Source organism: Megalops cyprinoides, chromosome 1, assembly GCF_013368585.1.
Source record: "Megalops cyprinoides isolate fMegCyp1 chromosome 1, fMegCyp1.pri, whole genome shotgun sequence".
Taxonomy (NCBI): Eukaryota; Metazoa; Chordata; class Actinopteri; order Elopiformes; family Megalopidae; genus Megalops; species Megalops cyprinoides.
In genome coordinates this window covers 42,379,390-42,403,641 of record NC_050583.1, presented here as the reverse complement: position 1 = coordinate 42,403,641, position 24,252 = coordinate 42,379,390, and the positions used below count along the sequence as shown (strand labels likewise).

The 24,252-nt window shown below is 40.3% G+C and overlaps 1 protein-coding gene across 2 annotated transcripts in view; it reads left to right on the top strand.

Annotated features, from left to right (window-relative positions):
* LOC118776655 (corticotropin-releasing factor receptor 1-like) overlaps positions 1-24,252 on the top strand; it is a 78,146-nt gene that overhangs the window by 29,516 nt on the left and 24,378 nt on the right. For both annotated transcript variants that reach the window (XM_036527138.1, XM_036527146.1), the window contains exons 3-6: positions 1,334-1,378; positions 5,604-5,723; positions 14,929-15,014; positions 22,083-22,189. In XM_036527138.1, the coding sequence (XP_036383031.1) occupies positions 1,334-1,378; positions 5,604-5,723; positions 14,929-15,014; positions 22,083-22,189 (358 nt within the window). The remainder of the gene's footprint in view (positions 1-1,333; positions 1,379-5,603; positions 5,724-14,928; positions 15,015-22,082; positions 22,190-24,252) is intronic.

Here is a 24,252-nt window from a genome sequence, read left to right as displayed (position 1 = left end):
AATGCTGTAAAGCAATAATTCAGTTGTTTTTGCAGTGACTGTTACTTGTAAGGGGTGGGTGATTTCAATTTTATGATAAGTGTTATAATATTTTTTTTAATAACGGATTAATCAATGTTTAAATAAAAGTACCTTAACATACCGTTTAACCAATAACTGTTTCAATTGAATAAAATGGCAGAATTCCTAACTGGTAACATAGTACATAACAGGTGGCAGTGGTTAAAAATGCCAAAATCAAGCTATTTCTGGGTACAAAAAAGTAATTATAGGTTCATCGGCAATACCATTCATTCTCTTGTACCTTCATGCATTTAATCAGTTGTTAATAAATGGACAGGTATGCTGGGTGTCACTTCAGAGTCACTAATCAATGTGAAAAGTTAGGGGTAATGACATTACAGTGTAACATTGCACAGGTATCATCCAACATGATCATTGCCCCTTTCCATTGTGTGGTGTTTCTCCAAAAAAAGTGAGACCAAATGGTTTGCAGAATGTCTGTAAGGATCTGGAAAAAGACATAACTTTTCAGAGCACTTTCCCCACATTGTTTAATGTGTGAATGAAAACGAGATTAATGGTTGTCCAACTTAAGCTGGGGAAAACGGCGGTGCAACGCACAATTATGAGTTTCTATTTGCAGTAAATCTTAAATATACATACAGCACTGAGTAATAAAATGGAATGTCCTGTAAGCACCAAAAATGTAAATCTTGAGGGGAGAACAACATGCCTTACTTTCCTCTCAGCTCCTGGCTGAGATGAAGGAACATTTCCTCTAAAATGGGAGTTGTAGTAACTCGGAAATAAGATTTCACCCATTTCTGTGTAAATGGCCTTTTATTTCATTTACTTGGTTGGTGTCAGAAATACATTGTTTAATATAAATGACTTTTAACACTGACAACATCACTGTAGAAGTGTTTGTTAGTTTTGTGGAAATCACCAGATTGATACATTACATTACTGTGGTACCACAAATTATAATTAGCCAATCAGTGGGTTACAGCTGTACTAAGGCACTGTGAAACAATGTGCTAGTTTTCAGTCGCAGCTCTTTGGCCAACGTTTATCACAAATGTGCTCCATCTGGGATTCAGGCCTGCAAGCCTCTAATCACAAGATCAGTTCCTTAGTCACCATGTCACATAGCTATCCTACTTGCTGCATCCATCTTCTTTTTAAAAGATTACACTTTATGATTATTATACACACTAAGATTATATATATATAAAATGTACATTGAGACAATATAAGATGTTAAAGATGTTAAAAAAAAAAGATGTTAAAAAAAAATTGAAATGTTAATTACTTTTTTTTTCACTTCCAGTACAATCATTGCTATCATGGAATCAGACATCCAGCAATACCACAGGTGAGTAAAGTATTATTGCTTTATTGTGCAGTGAAAATCCACAACCAAAATTGTGTATACATGCTTATTAGCAAACAATATGATCAAGACAGATTCCTTAAGTTACATTTGATGAGATGAAACTCCAGCCTTGAATGTCTAATATGTGCCTTGTTCTGTTCCTGGTAGTAGTAGTGCATGTTCGTTAGGACTGATTTAAATAGCATATACTATACATGTTAAGAAGGTGGTAGGTTCACCGTCCTATCATCCAAAGAACGAGAAGAACAACAGCCATCAGTTTCACTACTGGGTGAAAACAGGGTGGAAAAAGGATACAGTAGCTCTGAATTTTTATCTTCATTTTAAATGTAATAAGTCTAGGCATTTAGGTGACTTGCAGACAGAGTGGAAAGGGGTATTTAATCTCTGGAGTCAAAGGTGAGGGTCACAGTGGATCCTGTTATTTATTTACTTTTATTTACTATGGTTTATTCCATAGGGGCAAATGCACATTCATGTACTGGTGTAGTTACTATATATCTGTACAATCGGTTTACAATTAAATAATAAATAATAAAAATAGAAACTTAAAGAAAGAAAATTTAAAAAATAAAGTTAAATGCATGAGATCTAGATATCTATAAAGCACAGTCATATTAGAAATCAAACATGATTACTGACTGGAAGTGAAATTTAGTTATTTGTATATACAGTATTAGAAATTACAGAGGAAAATACACACATTAGACATGATGTTAGATATCGGACAAGATTGCAAGTCAGGTGCTGAAATATAGACTAAACAGTAGATGAAAATAAAGACATGAATGTTTGTGTCATCAGATAGATATAAAAAGCATATAAGATTACAAACTTAACTCAAGTTCTTTTAATGTCATGAAAGTCTTTTGACAGTTTTAAGTCCAGCAGTGAGTTCCAGAAATGTGCACCTTTGACAGATAAAGCTAATAAATATAAAGATGTTCTGCATGATGGACTTCGTCAGTTGACAAGTTGAGTGTGAATGCAGTATCTCCGTTTAGCAGTTTTTCCTTGTATTTGCCAAAAGAATGTGGTGCAAGATCATTTTGGTGTTTAAAAATTAGTTTTGCAAAGGCACATTTGGTGAAATTTTCAAAGCTCAGCATGCTTCTATAGATTTGTTCACTGTTTGACCAGGCTGTGACCATGATGTTATACAGTAAGACAGACATGAGAATGCAAACTAATAAAGTGCTGTCAAAGGGCAAATAAGTTCTTACTGGTTTAAAACAGTTTAAGATTTGCTTTCACAGTTCTGCTCATTTTTGGCGTATTCTGTCATTTCTAGTGTTGGTTGTCCCTTGATTTTGAACTGAAAGATTTCTGGTAAAAAAAAAAAAAAAAAAAAACTGAAACTGCCAGACAGCAAGTACTTTCAAGCTGTCCTACAATTGATTTTCTACCATATTACCATTTTACCATTATCTAACATATCTAACGTAAGTTTTGTCTGAATGACAATGTCATCAGTGAATATTTGGAGACCAGCACTTGGACAGTTTTCTGGTAGGTCATTGATCTAAAGTGAAAAGACCTGGACCTAGCACAGATCCCTGTGGAATTCAAATTTTGATATTTTGAAATGCTTTCTGCTTTTGATCATTACATACATTTTCAGTATGACTGTAACCATGTTAAAGCTTTGCCCAGAAATTTGAAAATAGTTGCTTTTTGTGATTTTCTGTCCTTTTTAAAACTAACAAACACAGCCCCTCCGATATTACCTCTATCTAGTTGTTTTTATAAATATTTCCAAGCAGGAAACATTTTGCTCTTTCATGAGAGTTCTGAAATCTGAAATCTAATTGGATGTAGAAAATGTTTTTCTTCTAGATAAGTAATGAGTTGTTCTGCAGCAACTTCCAATACTGGAAGGACTGGGAGGATACTGATAGGTGTGTAATTACTTGTCAGCTCTGCACCTCCTGATTTAAAAATAGATGCAACTAAGGCATGTTTCCATCCCTGAGGAATTTGCCCAGTTTTAATTGAGACATTTTACAAATGATAGATTGGCGTGACTAGCTTAGTGCTGTATTTCTTTAAAATGCAGTGTCTAGGTTGTATATATCTTTTGAGTGTGTTGTAGGTAGATGTGATGTGATGTAGATAGAGGTGTTTATGACCTTAAGTATTTCTGGCAGATCTGCTTCTCTAATCTTGAAACAGTTGTAATATCCCAAATGGTAGTCTTAATGATAGTTTTGAATTGTTTATGATTTCTCATTACTGACTAGTATTTATATGTTTGATAGTCCTATATCCTATTCTGTACTGGCCATATAAATAGACATCCTCTCACCAACCAAGCAATGTCTCATGGAATTTACAGCATGATTTTCATTGCATTTTCAAGTAATTATTATATTCCCATGGCAAATGTGTTGTCAGACAAAAATGACAGTACACTGCCACAACATATAGAATCATTGTTCAAAACATTTTTCATATTCCAACTGAATATTTAATACGTACGTATTTTCTTTGGTGTCCATATTTGACTTACAGATATTCTGCCTGCCCTCTAGTCTTGGACAGAATGATTGCCTGTTTATTTATCTGTTTGAGCTGCTGCTATTTGGTGATTATGGTGTACAGCAGGACATTTCTTTCAAAGGTTTGCACTCACTTTGCTGACTCCCTCTTGTGAGAAAAGATTGAAAACCGGTCAAGCTATTCTTTATGATTTGCCTGCTATTCCACCTGGTAGATTGCTCAAATGAAAAAGTGAAATTGTACGCTTACACTGATGCAAATATAAATAAATCACAAATTTCTCAAAAGCCTCAATGAGGAGAAAAGAAAAAGACATTGCTCTCTTTGTGCAGCCATCCTTTTGCTTGAGTGTGTACATTGAAACCACAAAATGGGAGTTAACAGAAAATAGACAAAACATCCCTCTTGCCTTTCTTTCTCTCCTGACTCTCACTTCTCTCTCCTCCCTCTCTCACTAGCATTCTCTGTCTCATCTCTCTATCCCTTTGTGCCTCTCCCTTCCCTCTCTTTCCTGGGTAACTGATGGTCCCAGCTGCTTCATGCCTGTTTAACAGCTATCAGAAAAGGTTATACCTGCTCCCTCTGCTTTTGTTGTTGTTAAGGATGTTCGTGGTTCTGCTGGTGATGTGTTAGGAATAGTAGGCCAAATGTGAGTGAAAAATGCTGTTTGGGCATTTAATTACTTTCATTTAAAGATGGTTTGATACATTTTAAGGACTTTAAAAATGGCTCTGCTTCACCAACAAACAAATAAGTCTGAACTTTTGTAATTGTCTCATGACGTAAGCGCCCTTTGATTAATAGTCTGTGAAAAAGCTTTTTTAGAAAAGGTAATACAATCTATCCGTCCTATGCAGGAGGATTAGCATGCTATTACAACCGTATGTTGGTTTGAGCTGGCCATGAAAGGAGACAGAATGAGGCTTTGTCTGTTCAACTGACTTTCATACTTGTTTAGCAAACGGAATATATATCAAATATATACAGATCCATTCAGTATTCCAAGCCATATTTTTGTTGGTGTCCAGGTGCAATGTCTAGTGGAAAATGTAAATCCTTGATTCTCCCAATTACCTGAAATCATCCCTCGCTGAATACCTTCAACACATGCTCGTTTAGTTTGCTTAAACCTGATTGATCCAGCTGTAATTGAAAAAGAGGACATTACAGCTTAGGGATCAGAGCTGTAAACATAATATATCACTCAGATTGAAGCTGCATTTGAGCAAAAAAGGAAGAATCTGCAATTTGTTAACTCCTTTATTTCTCCATTACCTTTTGTTTACTTGAATATAGATTGCGTTACCCCAAACCATGCTGAGGCTTACGTTCAATCTAACCTGTGCACTTTTTTCTTTTGAATTTAATTAAGCAAGTATTACCTCTTTATGCTACCTAATAACGTAATGCACACCTTGGTGTGGTCAGTAAAATAGTCAGTGGGCAGAAGCGGGCACTCTGTTTTTGGTTACATTAAACCAAACAAGAGTATTTAAGATAAAAATACCAACATGTGTTCTGTTACTGTACAGTTTGTATAATATTTATTCCAAAGGACTTCTGCTTGTGCTTGTGTTGTGTTTCAGTGTTCCTGTTGTCAGAGAGCTCTGGATCGCTTGTTCTACTTTCAGCCAGTTCTGACATGGCCATTTTTGAATCGCGTTGTCACAAACCACCTGTTCACCCTGCTCTCCCCCTCACACAGGGCTATTCTGCAATACATCAATAGATGGGATAGGCACCTGTTGGCCAAGGAGCAGCGCTGGAGAGATGGTCTCACGGCCTTGCCCAGAGTTCTTCTACGGAGTCAGATACAACACCACAAGTAAGTGAGACAACCAACCTGTGAAGTATAGGATGTAAGATATGAAAGGGTCATGCAACTCAGCTACACAATGGCTCAAAATCTCTAGATCAAATTGTGGTTTATTGTGGTTTTATGGTAATGCTGTTGGCCTGTTTTTGTCTCTGTGTTGTACTGGTTTTGTCTGTCTGTGGTGGAACCTGAATATACTGAACCCAAAAACTTTCCATTTTAACCTAAATTGACAATAAAGTGTTTTGAAATTGTCCTGAAAGCTGGACCCTTCTGTCTCCACTACTGCGTGGCACAATGTAAATGCTAAAATTCTGTATGCCTTGGCTGGACCAAAGGATGCCTTGCACTCATACTGGTGAAGCCTCTGTGTTTAACCAATCAGAGCTGAATTAGTGACCCCATCCTGCAGTCCTTCCATTTTCCTAAAGTAATTTTGTGGGCCTCCACATCAATACACCATCATACAGGATTCAGTACAGTGGATCACGTTCAGCAGTGAAATCCCCACCCTGCAAGTACACACAAGCTCACTGCCCTGACAGGTCCCTGTGGTAGAATCTGCTTACCATTCCATGCTGATCCATTACTGCTGGTGTAGATTAGCACAACCCACCATGTTCCCCAGTCTCCCTGATAAGCAAAGCGAGCCCCTTCCCCAGAGGAGCACCACCAATCGATTTATGGTGGCATCTGTGTAGCAAATTGATCTGGGAGGCCAGTTAGAAGAAACAGCTCACGGTCACCCCAGTGCAGCAGAGCACAACGTCTTTCCCTCACAATAAATCTATAATGGTGCCCCTGCTGTATCAGCTGTAATTAGAGATTAGAGCTGTGTGTGTCTGGCTGTACATGTGTGCTTCTGTATGCACAGTTGCATGTGTGCCTGTGTGTGTGTGTGTGTGTGTGTGTGTTGTGTGCGTGTGCATGAGCAGGGGCATTCTGCATGTGTTTGTGAAGGAACATTGCAGCCAGTCCAAAGCACACTTCACCTGGGGAATTTGAATTTGAAATCTTTCCAGTTAAGGTGCTGAAATGAAAGTCACTCTTTGCAAATATATTTAATTTTTGAATTTCTTGATAAATCAGCAGAGCAAAATATACCAGTTTGCAGTGGCTTAGCTGAAGGTTGAAAAGGCCTTGTGCAAAAAGTGGGGCTTCACATTAGTTTCCTGCAGTGATTATTTGGTGGCTTCAATCAAATTTTCAATATTTGTACACACCAGTAATGAAGTTATCAGTGTCTAAATGATGTTGCTAGAGACAGTCGGCAACTGTCCATCCTCTGAGAAGGCTTTGGGAAATTACATTATTTGTGGAATATTTTTTCTTCTCATCTGTGATCCAATGCCCAATATGTTTTCATGTACATGCCTGCAATGGTGAAATCAGTGAAGAAAGTCAGGCTGTTGCATATTTTATGAGACTCAACTTTACGGCGTCATACTATAATTAAACTAAAAACATGGAGGAAGAGTTTCTCCATTTCACTGAGGTTTGTCACCTTCATAAAATTGATTATTTACTTACTAGTTTCTGTATCATTTCCGAGCACTGTCATTGGCAGTGTGGTGCAGTGCTTGTAGAACTGGGCTCATAACCAAGCCTGCTGTTATACCCTTGAGCAAGATGCTCTGGATGAACTTGCTTCTGTTCTGCTTCTACTAAAGATCTAGCTGCATATATGGATACTACGTGAAGCAACGTACATCTGAGCAACGTACATCTCATTAGAAAAAGGCATCCGCTTAGCAAATAAGCAATATGTGCTTATTGGGTCTGCTTCTCCCAAATAAGGCAAGAATGACAAGAACATATATTTATATATTTATATAGAGCACTGTATGCATGGTATGTGTTATTGTTATTTGGCCCATATGTCAAGCCTTACCACTCTTGAAAAAATGTATAAATCTGTCCAAAATTGTAGTTTTTAAGGCTGGAATGATAAACTGCAAGACCCCTTTGGTCATGTTTCCATGTGGAGACAATATATTTAATTGCCATTCCCCTACAGTATCAGAAATATCTTTATTTTTTTCCCTCCTGACCCTTTACCTAATAAAAACATTGCAAATGTCTTAGATGACATGATACAAAAAATTCAGCAATATAATAGCTCTTTCTAATAATTAAGAAGTCTTTTGAAGGAAACACTATCCTGTTCACAGTCTGTGCATTCAGTTCCTTTTTTACTGCCCTAGTATGAAAATGCAGGCTCTGAAAGGCAACTAGAAGTGATTTTTTTGTCAGGGGGTGGGGGGAGTGGGGGCTGTTTTGGGAAGAGGATAATGCATAATGAGTATTAAAAACCCTACAATATTGTCAAAAAATCCCTGGAAATGTATTTAGGAGAGTGTCCAGTGAAGAGGTTGGAGAAGCAGGCATGCAGTCAGGAGCTGTGAGCTGATGGGGCTGGTTACCCTCCACGGGCTTGTGTAGCCACAGTGGCTAGGCATAAAATTTGCTGTCGGGGAGCTCAGCATTATCATCATCTGTGAACCTGACGATACAGGACTTGTGGCAGTGTGACACATCTCCTTTGGCTGCAATAAATTTGTTTAACACCTGCTCTTTCCAAACAAAGAGTTCATTGTAGCGCTAGGAAACACTCTGTAGTCCCAGTGACGGATCTTGTAAACATCTCCACTACGCTCTGGTAGCTTCTGTATCTGTGTATTTGTTATTATTATTTTTTGTAGTGAAAGCTCCTCCTCTAATATGGACAGTCATTTGAAGAATAAAGATCTGTTTTACATGGATTATAAAAGATTCCACATATAATTCATATTGATTGTTTTAGTTTTGTTGTAGGTTTTTTTTTTTCTTTTCTCTGAAGGCTTTACATATCTGCATCCTGAGAAATGTACTGGTGCAAGCTGGCAGGTTTAGCAAGGTGAGAACTAGATCATGATGAAGGGAGCTGTTTGAGTGGCGCATATGGAATGAGAAACGAGATAACAAGTCAACATGCCATATATACTGGAAGTGTCACATGGCTTGATTGATGGTAAGCAAGATAAGATAATGCTGTGCCTCAGTTTTATGTTTTTGAGAGGTTTGCTTCTCAGCCTGCATTTTATGTATTACATACTATATATTATGTACTATATATTATATATTGTATATTATATGCATGCAGGTACCATGATGGTAGAGTACTGTAAAGTGATGAACTGTAATTCTTGAAAAATTTTGGAAACAAAGAGGAAGTGATATGTAATGACCCCAATGTTTCTGTGGAAAGGTACAGGAAACAAGAAGGAAGATCACTGTTTGTGGAGATCAGGGAGTCATCAAGGTTCATTTTGTCACATCAGATTACATTTACATTACATTATCATTATTTAGCAGACACTCTTATCCAGAGCAACTTGCAAGTGGTGAGTTACCCTACTGCTTAGGGAGGGGGTTAATTTGGCCACAGTCCAGCTGAGCCCTTGACAGAGGAGATCTTTTAGATGGTAAAAAGGAAAGTCAACTGCAAACCACCCAAAGGTAATGTTGCCCTTGTGTTATGCCAGTGTCAGCGGGAGCGGCTCCAAGTTTATTTTGACTGATGGGCTTACATTCAGAACATTGCCTTCATCTCACCGTGTACGAACGAGCAGTATAAAAATATCCTCCACGCCTTTATTTAGTCTTGTCAGGGCTATGTATGTCACCACCTAGCTCCCAGAAACAGCCAGTTGTAACTAGAGCAGCTTTTTTTAAACATCAGATTAATTGATGACAAAAAAGGGTTTGTAATTTTATAACTTAATGGCTTAATTAAAAGCTTATGTGATGAATGAAAATTACAGCAGCAAAACCTAATATTTGTTTTTCTAACCGGCATGAATAAGCTTGGCAAACAGTGATTATTACACATTGCTCCCACTGCAGGGAATTTCAGGCATTAACTTTTGAAACAAAGGCTTACGAGCAGAGACTGCTGTGGGGGATATTTGCATGGGCTGAAAAATCTAGTCGGATAGGCAGAGTATTAGACATACTGCAATATAATACTGTGATTGTGATGGTTGTAATTTTGACTATTATAACATGTGAAATGTGCTTTTTATATATCTTGGCAGTGTTAGGTATCCTTCTGTGGTTTATGAACGCATTTGAAAATCAGTCCCTTTCATCATTTTGTTCATCCCCTACCTGAGAGGATTGTGATGTGTGTTGAACTATGCAATAAAACCCATTAGAAAATGTTAGGCTGAGTAGGCATACCATGTAATTTGATCAAAAGCAATTGCATGTGGCTAAATTATTCTTTCATTTATGTTTGAGAACTTTGAGTTACTCGGTTTTTGTAGTATGGACTGTTGCAATGAACAAATTGTCTTTTTTTCTTTTGTGGTTTCCCAGAACCTTTGAAATGTGCATTGCCAATCACCCAGAATAGCCATAAGCAATAAGTTGTGAGCCTTTTCGCTGAACATTTAAAAATTGTGCCAGTGAATGCAAATTACAGTGGGTGTAATTACAGACACACCAACTGAAATATTGATGATAATCCAGGCAAGCCTGTAAAAATTTCCTTTAAACACTTTAAGCCTGTAGCTGGTCTATTTATATACTGGAATTAGCAAGACCAAAGTTACAGTGGGACGGATCAAAGCATGTGAGGTCATTTCAAATGCAGTGCAGCCTTTGAAATGAGCCAGTGCATCGCACAGAAACATTGAGCCAACACCCACCATTTTCTCAAATGATTGATTCAACACAGATATATTTTTTTGTTTTGTTTTTCTTTTGCAGTATTTAATTTAATTGAAGTTCTGAATGAAGATTCGGGAGAAGAATTTACAGACAATGCTTATGCAGTAAACCAAACATAAACAAACCGGTCCTGTCCAAGGACTAAAAAAATCCCACTTGCCGTAACAATCCCTCTTTGTTAAAGGGAGGCACTGAAGACAATAACAACCTGGTGTAATACACAAACCTGTATAATATTCCAAATGACAAGAAGCTGTACTGTGCAAGTAACTGTTGTATATTGGACTATGAGGGATACTCTGGACATTGATAGTACATTAATCAATGCATAAATACATGACAATAAATTTTTACAACTAAGAATGCATTTAAACAAAAACCTATTGTGACAGAGTGACCTATTTTGAAAATACATGAATTAAAATCATAAGCATACTCAAGAGATCCCAAGGACAAGGTTCTTGAATTATTTAGCAGGGGTTCTGTAACTATGGTGTATTAACATGCTTCCAATGAAGCCTTTTCTTTCTCTAAACATGACCTTGACACATCTTCAGGAATCCAGCACATCTGCAGTGCATTTGTCTGCCTTAGCCTCAATCTGCCCTGCTGGAGCTCCGTGTCGTGCTGAATGCATTGGGAAAAAGTTTCCCATGAACGAGAGTGGAGGAGAAGTTCGCATGGAACTATCACATCAGTGCACTTGCACGTCAGGCCTTATTTTCAGGGGAACAATTACCCTGGCCCCTCGGGTAACCCCTGGGGTTTTGAGTGCGCAATCAATATTGCCATAAATCAGTTCATGAATGAAAAGGAAGAGATTGCAAGGGAGAGGAAGGGATGGTCCGTGTCCTGGACACCAGCCAGCTCTCCTCCTCACCAGCCCCACGTGGATCTACCAGTAACAGCCGTGCCAAATTCCATGTTTCCGCCAGTGTGATTTAGCAACAGTCACAATGCTGTTCCCTTTTTTACATTCCAAAAAATTTCAAAAATAACATCCACTGCACACAGCTCTGAAACACTAGAGTGCATGGATTAGGTGTCTTCCGTCTCCCCTCTCTCTTCCCCCCTCGTTACTCTGAGAGGCTGGAGCTCTGTGAGGATGGACATCATTTACAGAAGCTAAATCCAGGCAAATTCAAATTTACCAACTGAATGTGTTTAGCAAACCGGGAGACTTCCATCTGATTAGGCTTAAATAATAGTTAATGGAGAAACAGGAGGCGGTACAGCTGTAGCTTCCTCTTTCAAGCCTTAAAAAGGTTGGTTAAATATTGTAAGTTCTCTTTATGTCTGTGTTTCTCTATATATCTCATCATGTCTCAGATCAGTTTAGTATACAAATAAGGCTGTCACCCACTGACTCACTTTCACAGTCCAAGCTCTCAGCAGATGCCTCCCATCTTTGCCTTCCCGCGTATGAACCAAACCCATATTTGATATACTCACAGGGGGAAGTGTGTCTTCTGCCAAGCCACTTAAAAGGGAGCTGTATATTAATCACACATGCATCTCTCTCTGAGGAGTTTTAGAGTGATCTGAAAAAAGGCCCCATGTGACCTGGGTGTGGGCTGCCTTTCAGGCCTCAACATTAAATATCCCCCCCCCAATTCACGTTTCTTGTTAATTCCCTAATGAGGATCACTCCCACCACAGTTAAAAGCAAACCACACTCTGACTCTGTCAAAAGGGAGGCGTGCTCCAGCCCACCCATGCCTCAGTGGCTGAGTGAGTAGTTACACTGAAATGCTCCACTAATACCTGCCACTCACACTGCTGACAGTAACGTGGAAAGGAATGGCCTGGTGTGCTTTCTCCCAAGGAGGGGACAATGCGGTCAGATCTGGAGCTCAGCAGGTCTGAATTAATTACAGCCTCACGCCATCTGCCAATATTCATGAAGGCTGACAGGAAGAGCAGGCCCAAAGGGTCTCACGGACAGTGGAAGACCAGGACACCAAATCCAACTGACACTTGAGAACAACTTCACTATGCATTAACATTAGCCAATTAAACTGCGGAGTAAAGGGGTAAATCAGCACAACAGCGTTGATCAAAGCAATAACTTTCTTAACATGCACACTCCAGGAGGTTCAGGGCCTTGTCAATTTTAACAACGTGCAAGAGGCAAAGTGTCAAATTGATCTCCTGGCCTCTGAATCAAGTCTAATTCCCCTGCTAAGAGAAGATGAAGTCAGAAGAGCTTCACTGAAAACAGTTGCCTTTGGAGTTTTTGAAAATTGACTTTGAACCAAAGTCAAAGTGATTAGGAGGAGACACCACTGTGAAAGGTGTCTTCTTTATTCAACTGCTTTCCAATTATTACAGTCTGCTCTGCTCAGCATTCATTTGTTGTGGAAAGCACAAAGCTGGGGTAGATCAGCTTCAGAGCCTGTTCCACTAGGGTGTCTTTGCTTTCGTATCTGGAACTGGTTTGTCGGTGTCAACCCTGCCTGATCCACAGCAGAAATTGTTTATCATAGTAATGAGTCACAAATCAATATGGGCCTGTCCACAGAGGTGGTGAGATTGTGTTCAAGGTCATGTGAAACACTGAGCATTGCTCCTACACATGTTGACAACAGGCCCCTTCATCCCTAGTCCATCCCAGTGGCTGCTCCACACTGCCCTGCTACACAATACTGCAGACAGGGTTTCCCTACCTGTATGGAACATTCTCAAGAAATGTCACAACGGACAAGATTGCTCACTGGTTTATACCGCTGTGAGGAGGAGTATTTCTGCTCTTTGTCTGGATCATTGACAAAACATTGCCAAAACATTATTGTTGCCCTAAATAACAGTCTAATTATAGTTATGACTCCTGATCGGTATTGATCAAGAGGAGCAGCAGCTGCTGTTGCCACACCAGTTGTCTATTAATACAGATGGATTTAGCAAGCAGAAAAGGTAGGCATAATGTGGTAATCCACAGTACAGCCAGTCACATGATATTGTGCATCTTACCAACAATAAACATGGCATGGTGTCAGCTCTGACTGATGGTCCTACACTGTGAATGTCCACTCGACCACTCATGGTAGCATCCAATTGGATGGATACAGTTTCTGTGTGAAAACTCCATCCAGGGCTCAGAGACATGTATTGCATGATGTCACTTTGGATATGCGTTCATTGAAATAGGAATCAAGATTCTCATAACTCTATGGAAATCTGTTACTCCCATGTATGTTTCATAAGGCTGTAGGTCTTAAACAAAAATTGAGCTAGTAAGGCCAGCCCTGACTTGGGGAGTGAAAGGTGCCCAAGACAATATGATGAAGATTTTATGGGTTGTGATCCTTTAGAAGGGCATTGGTGATTTTGCTATGGAACTATCATTGTCTGGAGAGTGGAAATGAGTCATTAACTATGTGCCAACTCCTCTGGAAAAAAAAGAAATGGCAACACTAGGTATGTAAGGTACTCTAGGTACTTGGTATGTAATAATAGTATTATTGCATACCAAGACTATTATAATAGTCTTGGTATGTAATAATATATGTATAATTATGAATTTTTATGTACCAAAAGCATTACAAAACATTAGAATTTTTTATTTTTAAATTAGTGGGAAAATAACCTTTTATCCAAAACAAACACCACTGAGACTTCATTTAAAAGTATTCAATTAAAAGAGTATTATTCATGTTAATACTTGTGATTTGGCAGGCAGGACCAAATTCATTCCAGAATTTCTGTGTTGTGGAAACACACATTGCTTCTATTGAATGAAAAGTCACACACGCTGAGGAACTGCAGCCCTTCCTTTCACCTCAGAGCAAGCTAGTGAAGCCTGATTGAATGAATATGATATTTATCTTCATTGTATTTTAGCCAGAACCCTATAGATTTAAAAAAAAAAACACCCTTGCTTTGGTCAACAGACTTGGGAAAGAGAATGTGGATGTGCTTTGTGTGCATGTTCCTTTTGTGTTGTTTTGTTTTGTTTTCTGTTTTGTTTTCATACAGTGTCATGTGTTTCTACCTATGCACACCTTAGATCTCATTTGGTTCTTCTTAGAGTGTTTTTCTCTCACAGGTCTGTGGTTAAATGGCTGGTTCAGACATGTGTTGTTTCTGCATTGCTTGAAAATTGAGACTCCTCTTTAAAACCCTCGAGGTAGGGGCCAACTGGCCAAGTCAGCTGAAAGGAGGCATCAGCATTGTTTGTGGAATGCTGGTGTGCCGCTTCCTCTTGAGGGTGTGCGCAGGCTTTATTCTCCAGTCCAAAAGTGAAAGAGCTCCTACTGGTTAATCTAGTGCACAAACACACATCAGTGGCCTGGCCATCAGGTGGACAGAGGTTGCACAGAACCTTGCAAGGAAGTTCTGGTGTGAGAATGTGAGAGGCCTGTTCAGACAACTCCTGCCACAGGGCAGAGTCAAGGAGTTTACATGACATGTCTCCATCAGTGATACACTGATGTGGTGGCAGTGGTTTGCCACTTTTGCTCTGGGCAGCATATTCTCCATAGACCCTCTTTTCTCTTTACAGACAATGTGTACAGGGAATGCCTCTCAAATGGGACCTGGGCAATGAAGGGCAACTACTCGCAGTGCCAGGCCATACTGAATGAAGAGGTAAGGTCAACAATGTGTGTACATGTGACTGTTTAAAACCATCTTAAACAGTCTGTAGCTTTCCTGTTTGTTTTTGTAATGCTTCTCTACAGCTAATCTTTTGGTGTTGTCCATGCTGTTAAGAGGAGATGAAAAGCTTAAAACTCTGAATCAAAATGACATATAACAACAGTCAAAAACCTTTGTCTTCACAGAGCTGTCTTACAAGGGTTACTTCACTTTCACTTGCAAGGTGAATGGTGCATTTGTTTTATATTTGTTTTCTGTCTTACTGTTCATTCCACTGTTCAGTCACTGAAAAAAGTGGAAGTTTTTTTTCCCCTGGGGCCTCTGATACAAGCTAGTGAAGTTAAATTTTTGTGGCATGCTCACTAATCGGATCACAAGCTAAGCCAGTAATAGCATTTAATCTTAGGGCTCCTGGGTTTGTGTGCCCTCCACTCCCTTCCTCTCAGCTCATTAATAAAGCTTGTCACTGCTGACGACCTGGAAAAATGATGGACAACACCTTATCTCTGACAGGCAAACAGATACACCTGCCACAGAAGGGTGAGAGATGTTGTGCTGTAGCCTAAAGATTTATCACTCGCCATGCAACGTTTAGGCAAAGTGCTGAACTTCAATAATGCATGGGCACTTATGTTGTTCCAACCCAGAGCTGGGTGGTTGCTTGCAACCATGAACAAACTGCAAACAACAGTTAATGCAGACAGCAGGAGAACATGGGGCTCTCTCCCCAGCAGAGAGGGACAGCTCATGAGCTCTGTCATGAGCTGGGAAGGAGCTCTCCTATTCAGTCCCCATCTCTTAATAAATTAATGAGGAAATGTACTTTAATGAGAACCAAACTCTAAAAGAAACGTTGCGTGTTTCTGGAGCATTGGGAATATTTCATAAAATGCGCTGCATGATGCCCATCCCCCCCCCCCCCCCCCCCCCCGGCCCTCAGATGATGTTACTGTTCTCAGCTGCTTTTACTTTTGCTGTCTTTTCTTGAACGTCACGTCATGTTAGATTAAAAGCAGCATCTCCAATTGTGTGTGTGTGTGTGTGTGTGTGTGTGTGTGTGTGTGTGTGTGTGTGCGTGTGTGTCTGTGTGTGTCTGTGTGTGTCTGTGTGTGTCTGTGTGTGTGTCTGTGTGTGTCTGTGTGTGTGATGCATTAGGGCAGAAGCGTTCTTGAAGTCTGCATGGGAGAGCTCCTGGACCAGTGCCTGGTTGAGGCTCAGCAAAAGTACACGAAGCATAAAAGGTCGTTTAGTCCTGTCTTTTTCGGCAGAATCCATTGTGCCTACAAGAATTTGAGATAGGTAGAAATGAAACTGCCGTAGTTGTGTTAACTCCTGCGTGGACCATGCTGCTGAGGTCTGTAGGTCTGGGTAGGAGGGAGTGTTGTGCAGGCAGTGAGTGCCCATATCACTGTGTCTTTTAAGCATGGTATGAAGCACTCTTCTTGAAGCACTGCCAAATCAATAAATTCCTATACATAGCCACTGGTTTAACTTCTGTCTGGGGGTTCGTTTAACTGATGTCTATATAGCATAAGCTATTTATGGTATGGGCATGGGAAACATTGTTTATACTGAAGAGATTAATGGAAGGAGGTGAAGATGTGACTCTGGCATGGCTCTGTTGTCTGGTGAACTGTACTGCATTATGTGATGATAACAAAGCAGACAGCTTCTTGTAATGTTACATCACCTGCTGGAGTAGATTATGAAGAGAGTGACATTTTGATTTTGGTGAGACTTGATCTCATCAAGCTCATAACTTACCTCCTGCAAGGCCCGAGTGCATAGAAACACGATGCAGGGGGAAGGTGCTGGAGACAATAGAGCTTGAATAAGGTAAGGACAGAGGACAGTCTGTACCCAAGGGTGACAGGCATCATACATGGACCTGGGGTGAAAGGTGTAGTAGTAAGGGAAGTGTCTTACAGATGTCCTTCAGATTCTATTCGTCACTGAGGCCATTCAGCCGATTAGGCAGATGTAGCAATAATAATTACACTGACATGGTGTTGACACAGCAGAAAACTTCTCTTGTTAGATTTTAGCAGTTCATTTTACAATGTGGTTCATAAACCACCTGCAGCATTGGCTGGGTTTGAACTAAGAGGGTGCTACCTGGCTCATAATGTGGGAACGATGCATGACACCCCCACTCCCCTTCCCCCGTGAAGCCTTCAAGGTTGTCCAAACAGAGGCAAGGCATTACATTGTTGTGTTCTCTCGTATTATTGTGGGTATTCCATAACTCTCTGATTGATTTGGCTTCAAAAAAATAAACCATCCCATTCAATAAAATTTTATCATTTCTTCATTGTGTCTATAAAACTCCCATCACATCCATCACAGGTATGATCTCAGTAGTTTAATGATAGCAGGAGACAGCTCATCCGTAGAAACAGTCTATAAACAAAATTTTCATAAACTTTAGACAAACCTCATGAACATCATGAAAAACTAGTCTCTCATATGGCACCTTGTACATCTCACTTGTACAAACCTGTGTTTTAACTCTGTAGATAAACTCTGTAGTTAAAGTTTTTTTTTTCAATTGTTTCATACCTTTTCAACACAATGCACAAATAGTGTTTTGTGAATCGTAACCTGTACTGTCTGTATTCTAATGGTATAGGAAATTTACATTCTTAAAGTATGGAGGCATTCATGTTCCTTGTATGTCTCTTGTATTTCTTGTACTTCTCAGGGCACTGTATATTATATCCATTTAATCAAATGAAGGCAACTTTAATAAGGTTCCTTCAGTTTACTCCAGTGATAAAAAAGCAGAGATGCAGTAACACCATTTGATGTTAAAAGAGCAAGTTGAATTTCATGCTATCACTTCCTCCCCAGGCAGATATGGAAGGCTTTGAGGTTGACATTAACATGAATAAAATCAGTTTCAGCAGAAGCAGAGGTCAATGCATTGTAACTACACTAAATAAATAAATCAAGGCCTAAGTTATGACACGGGAAATTCATTTTCTTTTTACCCTTTATTCATATTGGAGTAGCGATTTTGGTTATCCTTCTGTGACATTTTTCCCACCGCAGTCCATTACAATAAAATTTGGATTCTAACTTCAAACTGACAAGAGGGCCAGATGAGGGCTCGTTAAACTCAAATCATGGAGAGCTCCAGTACCAAAGCTTCATGTCATCCAGTCAGGCTTCTCATGACTGCTTCTGAATACTGCAGAACTCAGTGTCATTGCAGACTACTTTACAGTGTACAAGGATTTGATCTACTGCACTGATAGAATCAGCATTGATCTGACACACAATATTGCAAAGGCCCACTAAATCCACCCTTCAAGCCCTGCACCTCTTGACACACAGTTGCTCAGTCAGGGACTGTCTCTGTGCTTGCTTTTGAGCAAAGTCAAACTTATCAGACTTCTTAGAGAGCTCTGCATGTCCCACAGTCTTTATGAGAGAACCTCAATCTCTGACTACCACCCACCCCAAGGGAGTCTCATTCCTCTTTGCTCAGCTGCACTGGAACAAAGCCTGAGCACACAGTTTGCCTTGTGCTCTACGGTATCTACCCTCACAAACACGGAAAAGCACTTCTCGAAAGAATGGCGAGCTGGAGCTTCTGACGTCACCTGAGGAGAAGGCAGCTGTGTATCAGCAACTGATGCACGCTACTGCACCGAGCAATTGCCTTGCACTCCGGAGACCAGAGCAGAACAGAAACAGATTGGCAAACCCCGACACTGATGCAGTTCCACAACAGCATGTCTTTTACATCTGTATCATGCACAGTATACACAGCTACATTACCATATACTGCAAATTGAAGAGAAGCAACCCCCGAAGAACAAATGCAATGGATGGGTGTTTGTGAGGGTAAGTCAGGGTAAATGGGTGTTTGAGAGGGTAAGTCAGTGGCAAAAACAGGCGTAAAAAAGGATTGTAAACTGCTCAACCTTATATGAAGAGCACAAAAATGGAACAGCAAGCCCAGGTGATCGATTCCACATGGAGAAGTATTATTTGCCCTGAGGAATAGATGCCTTTGGGGATGTGGCTTCAACCAGTCCAGCCATTCTGATGGAAAGGAGAATCAAAATGAAACAATGTACTCATGAGAAACATCACAACTCCAGAATATTTTTTGTTTTGGATGACAAGACTCATCTTTTGAAGAAAACGGTGAGAGATGGAAATGGAGTAGAAAAAATAGGGTGATAGAATAAAAAAAAGATGCCATCAAGCCCTAGAGAAGATAGATGGTACTGCCTCTAATGTCATGGTGGCTCCTTAGGAAGCACAGAACCCCAAGCCTGTATTAATATTTTATGAGACAGTGGAATGTAGGAGGTGTGTGTGGCCCACTCTGTGAAGAGGCAGTGAGCAGAGGTCCTTCCAAAAAAGAACTGCATTATGGGATCAGACGCATTCAGGTCTCCCTCTCTTCCTGTGGGAGATTAATTCCTGGCTGTCTGCCTGCTTGTCTTAGCGCCTCAGTACGGTGGAAGATGATGCCCCATGAGGGGAATCACACAGGAGCCTGGCATAGCTGTCAGAGGCCGTCCATGTCAGCGCTGGCACAAGGGTGGGGCAGGGAGTGAACGTCTTCCTGCCATCTCCAGCGAAGAGCCCTCCCATCAGTGCAAGGGGTATCCAGAGGCCCAGCTGGGGTGTTTGTTTTTAGGGACAAGGCTGTACATTAACAAGGGGGGTTAATGACCACCCTGTCATGAGCTGGCTTTCTCACACTTACTCTCTCTGTCTTAGATTTTTCTCTTCCAACCTGCTCTCCTCTTTTTCTGCCTGTGAATATTGGTATTAGTCCTGCTTTTCTGGTCTGTGTATTGGGCACTACACAGGCAAAGTAGAGTATTGGTTAATTACACATTGTGCAGCCTACGCTGGGCACAAGCACCATAATGGATGTGTAACACAATCACCATTCCAAGTCATTCTTAAACAGTCCTTCTTAAACCTTAAATGGTGACAGTATTGTCAAGTGTGAACTGTAATGAAAGGCTACTCCTGGCATTATGAGGGGCTTTTGGAGCCATCATGCTGGCAGGATGTAATACATGCTGCACTGAAATGCACTTTAAATAAATTGAGGGTTCATTTTACCAAAGATTTTAAGGCAAATTTGAATGCATTGTTAGTAAGAAGTGAGACTTGGTTTGAAAAAAAATCCATTTGTTTTCACAGTGGATGATGGTTAAAGTACCTATTTCCGGTAGTTGCATACCAATGGCAATCCTACATAATACTCATTTTGCCTTTTTTCATCTTGTCACTCCTGATAAACCACAGCAGAGAGCTTGCTGAAACATTATGCCTAGCACAACCATGAAGTGCTTGAGCAGCTATAGTAGTGGGGCCTAGTAGTCCCTGTGCTATTTGTAAGAGCAGCTCTGTTTGCTCACCCTGTTTTCCTTTCTATTTCATTAGTAAGAATGCTTGCTGTCTCCACTTAGGCCTGCCACTGCTTTATTGGTCCTGCAGGCAGCTTCACTGGTGTCCTTTATGGGTCGAGGAGGGAGTTGGTGACACATTTTGACAGTGGGACAGAGCGTCACATGGTCTCACCCGGAGGGGCACCATCAGTCAGTCCTCTCTGATCCAAAGGAATCCAATGCTGTCCACAGTTGTCCCAGCGTGGTGCAATGAAACAAACAGAAGATTCATCCAACAGAGGGCAATCAGCATTAGGTCATCACACAGAGTTGCTGCAAGTGACTTAGAAGTGTACCGCATCAGTTTCAACTAATGCACCTCACACGTATTTGGAATTAGCACAGATGACGCAGATGAGCTCATGTGCAGATGAAAATCAAGTTGGTCCAGGCTAGCCGTGCATCTGATCTCCCTGCATCCGTTCCAACATCCAAGCACTTAATAAAAACATCAGGACAAGGCCAGACAGAATAGCACTCAAAATAGCCTCTGATTGGGGCATCTTCCTGCAGTAACCTAGTCAAAACATTTATCTGTCTGGGAAGTGGCTGTGTGTGCAAACATTATATTAGCATCAGCGTCAGAAGGCCTATGTAATGTGAGCTTCTGATGAGACAGATGTCCAGGGTTTTTTGGAGTTAGGATGAGCATATGCTTTAATCTGAGTGCAGCCACAACCTCGCATTAATCCAAAGAAAGTGATAGAATCACACTGGGGAGAGTGGGGCAATCCAATCAGAGTGAACTCATCCTCTGACAGGCTTCTCTATGTCCCTTGATGCGCATATCTACTGCATTGCTCCCTACTTCACACACATAACGTGGGTCTCAGTATGCACTAATGAGCACATATACAGTGGAGATGAGGTGTGTGTGCAGCTTGTTAACACTTTAGGAAAGGAAAATAAGGTAAAATGTATGTTGTGTCAATGTCTCTTCACTCCTGTTTGACACAAGTTTACTTTTGTTTTGAAAATGGCATACCCCTCTGTAAATAATTAGCTACAAGGGATTTTTTTGTCAGTTTTACATAAAATCATCCAGAAGCACTAACCCCTGCTGCAAAAGAAGAACCAGCTCTCCATTTGAAAACAGTGCATTCTGAGGACAGTGCTTGGATATTCAGAGGAAAACATGCTCATTCATGTTTTTGACTGTATTCTATATCATACAATATACTTTGGAATTTTCATTTGAAATGGAATCCCTGGTTGGTAAAACCTCATGTCATATAGTTTGCCAGAAGCTGGCTCTCTTATTCCATCTAAATCACATTATGTAGAATCTCTGAGGCCTCAGGCCACAGTCTTTTTTGGCTCTATCCAAAGGAACTTGTTTTGTAAAAGTCTATTGGAAGGATTTAGAAAATTAAATTGAGAGATAATACATTCAAGATGAGCACAAAGCTGAAACATGTATAACTTGCAAAGGAGCTAACGGGAAAGATAATTCCATTTGGTGTTGCGTGCATTCTAAAATGTGGAGTGGTTGAAAGACATTTTCTATATTCTGATTCTAAATGCAGTTTTCTTGTGAGATGTTTGGGACCTCACATATGCTGGAGTTTGAAGGAAGGCAGTTTTTGTTATATTTTGTCTCATGTGTCCAATGTCATGTGTGTGTGATATCTTGCAGAAAAAGAGCAAGCTGCACTACCACATAGCAGTGATCATAAACTACCTGGGTCACTGCATCTCTTTGGGAGCCCTCCTGGTTGCCTTCATCCTCTTCATGCGCTTGAGGTAAGGCTGGATTTCACATGGCTGTATGTTCTCAGTTGATCCTGTTTCTCTCTGCACATCTACCCAGTTATGGTCCTGCATTATTTTGAGATGCAGGTAAATCTGTGTTCAGCATTTGCCATTAAAAAAGCTTTTTGTTGAAACAGGAAACTCCTGACCCACTCCGGAGTGGTTAGATCAAAATTGCCTTTGTGAAAGCAATCCTGTTTAGCTTTTGACACAGAATTACGGATATTTCTATTTTCAGCCTTTCTTTTATTTGTTATTTTAATTTAATAGTAGTCCTCACTACATGTGTGTAGCACCTCAGGCACAGTATAGACACAATAAAAACAGGTGTCCATTGTAGTATCCAAGGTTTCAAAGCATAGTCCAAAAAACCATGGCTTTCTTCCTGGGTCAGTTTGTGAACTAAATCATTGATTCACCATTAAAAAACTGATCTGAACAGTATATCCACCTGAAGTGTCAGGTGTTGTAACAAGCATGCAGGGACTGCAGAAATGTGGCCACAAAGAAATTTGCTTGCCTGTACATTACTGGTAACTAATTCTATTAGGCATGATCCTTCCCTGGACACACATAAATGACTCAATGTTTCACTGCCTATTAGCACAGAAATTGATTTCCCAACTGCTGACAAGCACCATGTATTCAGTGGCTAATCAAATATACAGCAGGTTATGAACTTTTGACTAATCTCTAAGGTTTTGCTTTATTCGATGCCCTGTGTGATCGGCATCCCAAGGACATTCTGTTGACTGCACTGAGCATTACAGGAGACTCACTCATGAAGATGACAGCTGTCAGCATTGGATGTTTGTGACAAAGCTTTGATCAGGAGTACTTATGATAGAGCAGGGTACTGAACGTATATTGTGAAGAGGGTGAGAGAATAGCTCGATGGTATCATAAGTGGAGAGACACTTCCATAAAGGATTCTGGATGGTGGCATGTCATGCATTTGACTTTTGCAGGATTTGTCTCACACAGACCAGGACAGTTATTGCATGTGAAAAAGCTCCACTTTAGTGATGCTTTGTCCCTCCCTCTGTGTTGGTTGGATTTCATTAGGTACAGCTTGTAAATGCCCACAAACAACACTGTTTGTTGTTGGAAATGATTTTTAAGGCAAAATACAATTTAAATGTATGGTACAAGGGATTGTCAGGAGCAGATTATCCAAGGATTAATCTGCTACAAGAAATTTTCTAGGTAGGGTATTTGAATGATATATATTCAAGCCAGACCATTGGCTTTTAGCTTGTTTGCAGTAGTTGCAACCCTCCCAGCCCCCCCCCAGCATCATGGCCCTCTCGTTTGCTTTAATCTGCCACCCTCCCTGTTGAGCATTATGGGGGATTTTGGTGCAGGAAGGAACAGCTATGATTAAATGGAAGTACTTAACAAACAGGTGTTGTTCTTCCTGTGTGAAAAGCTACTGAAATTACTGTCAGCAGCAGATGTCTGTATTAACGCGTCAATATTTAACACTAACATTTATCCCTCTCGTCCCACAAAATGTGTTTGTGTAGGGTCATTTCTCTGCTTTTCTCAATTTGCTTTTGGAGCACTATATCAAGTTGCTTATCCCTGGCCCTAGATTAATCACAGCGTAAAGCAAACCTCCTTAACACACAGGATGAAAGAAAGGTCACGTATCTGTTTCAAGTCCCGTTATTGCTTCATCTGGCTCCTCTTGGTCAGTATCGAGAGTTCAGCAAACACTTACATGTGTTGTATAGATACCTGAAGGAGGAGAGTGATATCATTTTTTCCCCACATACTTTGAATGTCTGGAAAGGGAAGGAGAGAAACTAGTCAGTAATTCTGGACAGCAGATGGTCGCTTGCAGCAGTTGTATACTTGAGAAAGGTACTTGTTTTTTTAATCATGGCAGAAAAGGTCGTACACAATCAGGTTGAGGATTCTTTGTCAATGTACCATTGCCACAGTGACCGCAGTCCGTCAACACTCCCATGGCAGTGAGTCATCCATTCATTCATTCATTCATTCATTATCCATCAATACTTTGGTTAGATGCGATCACAGGGGCCATGAAA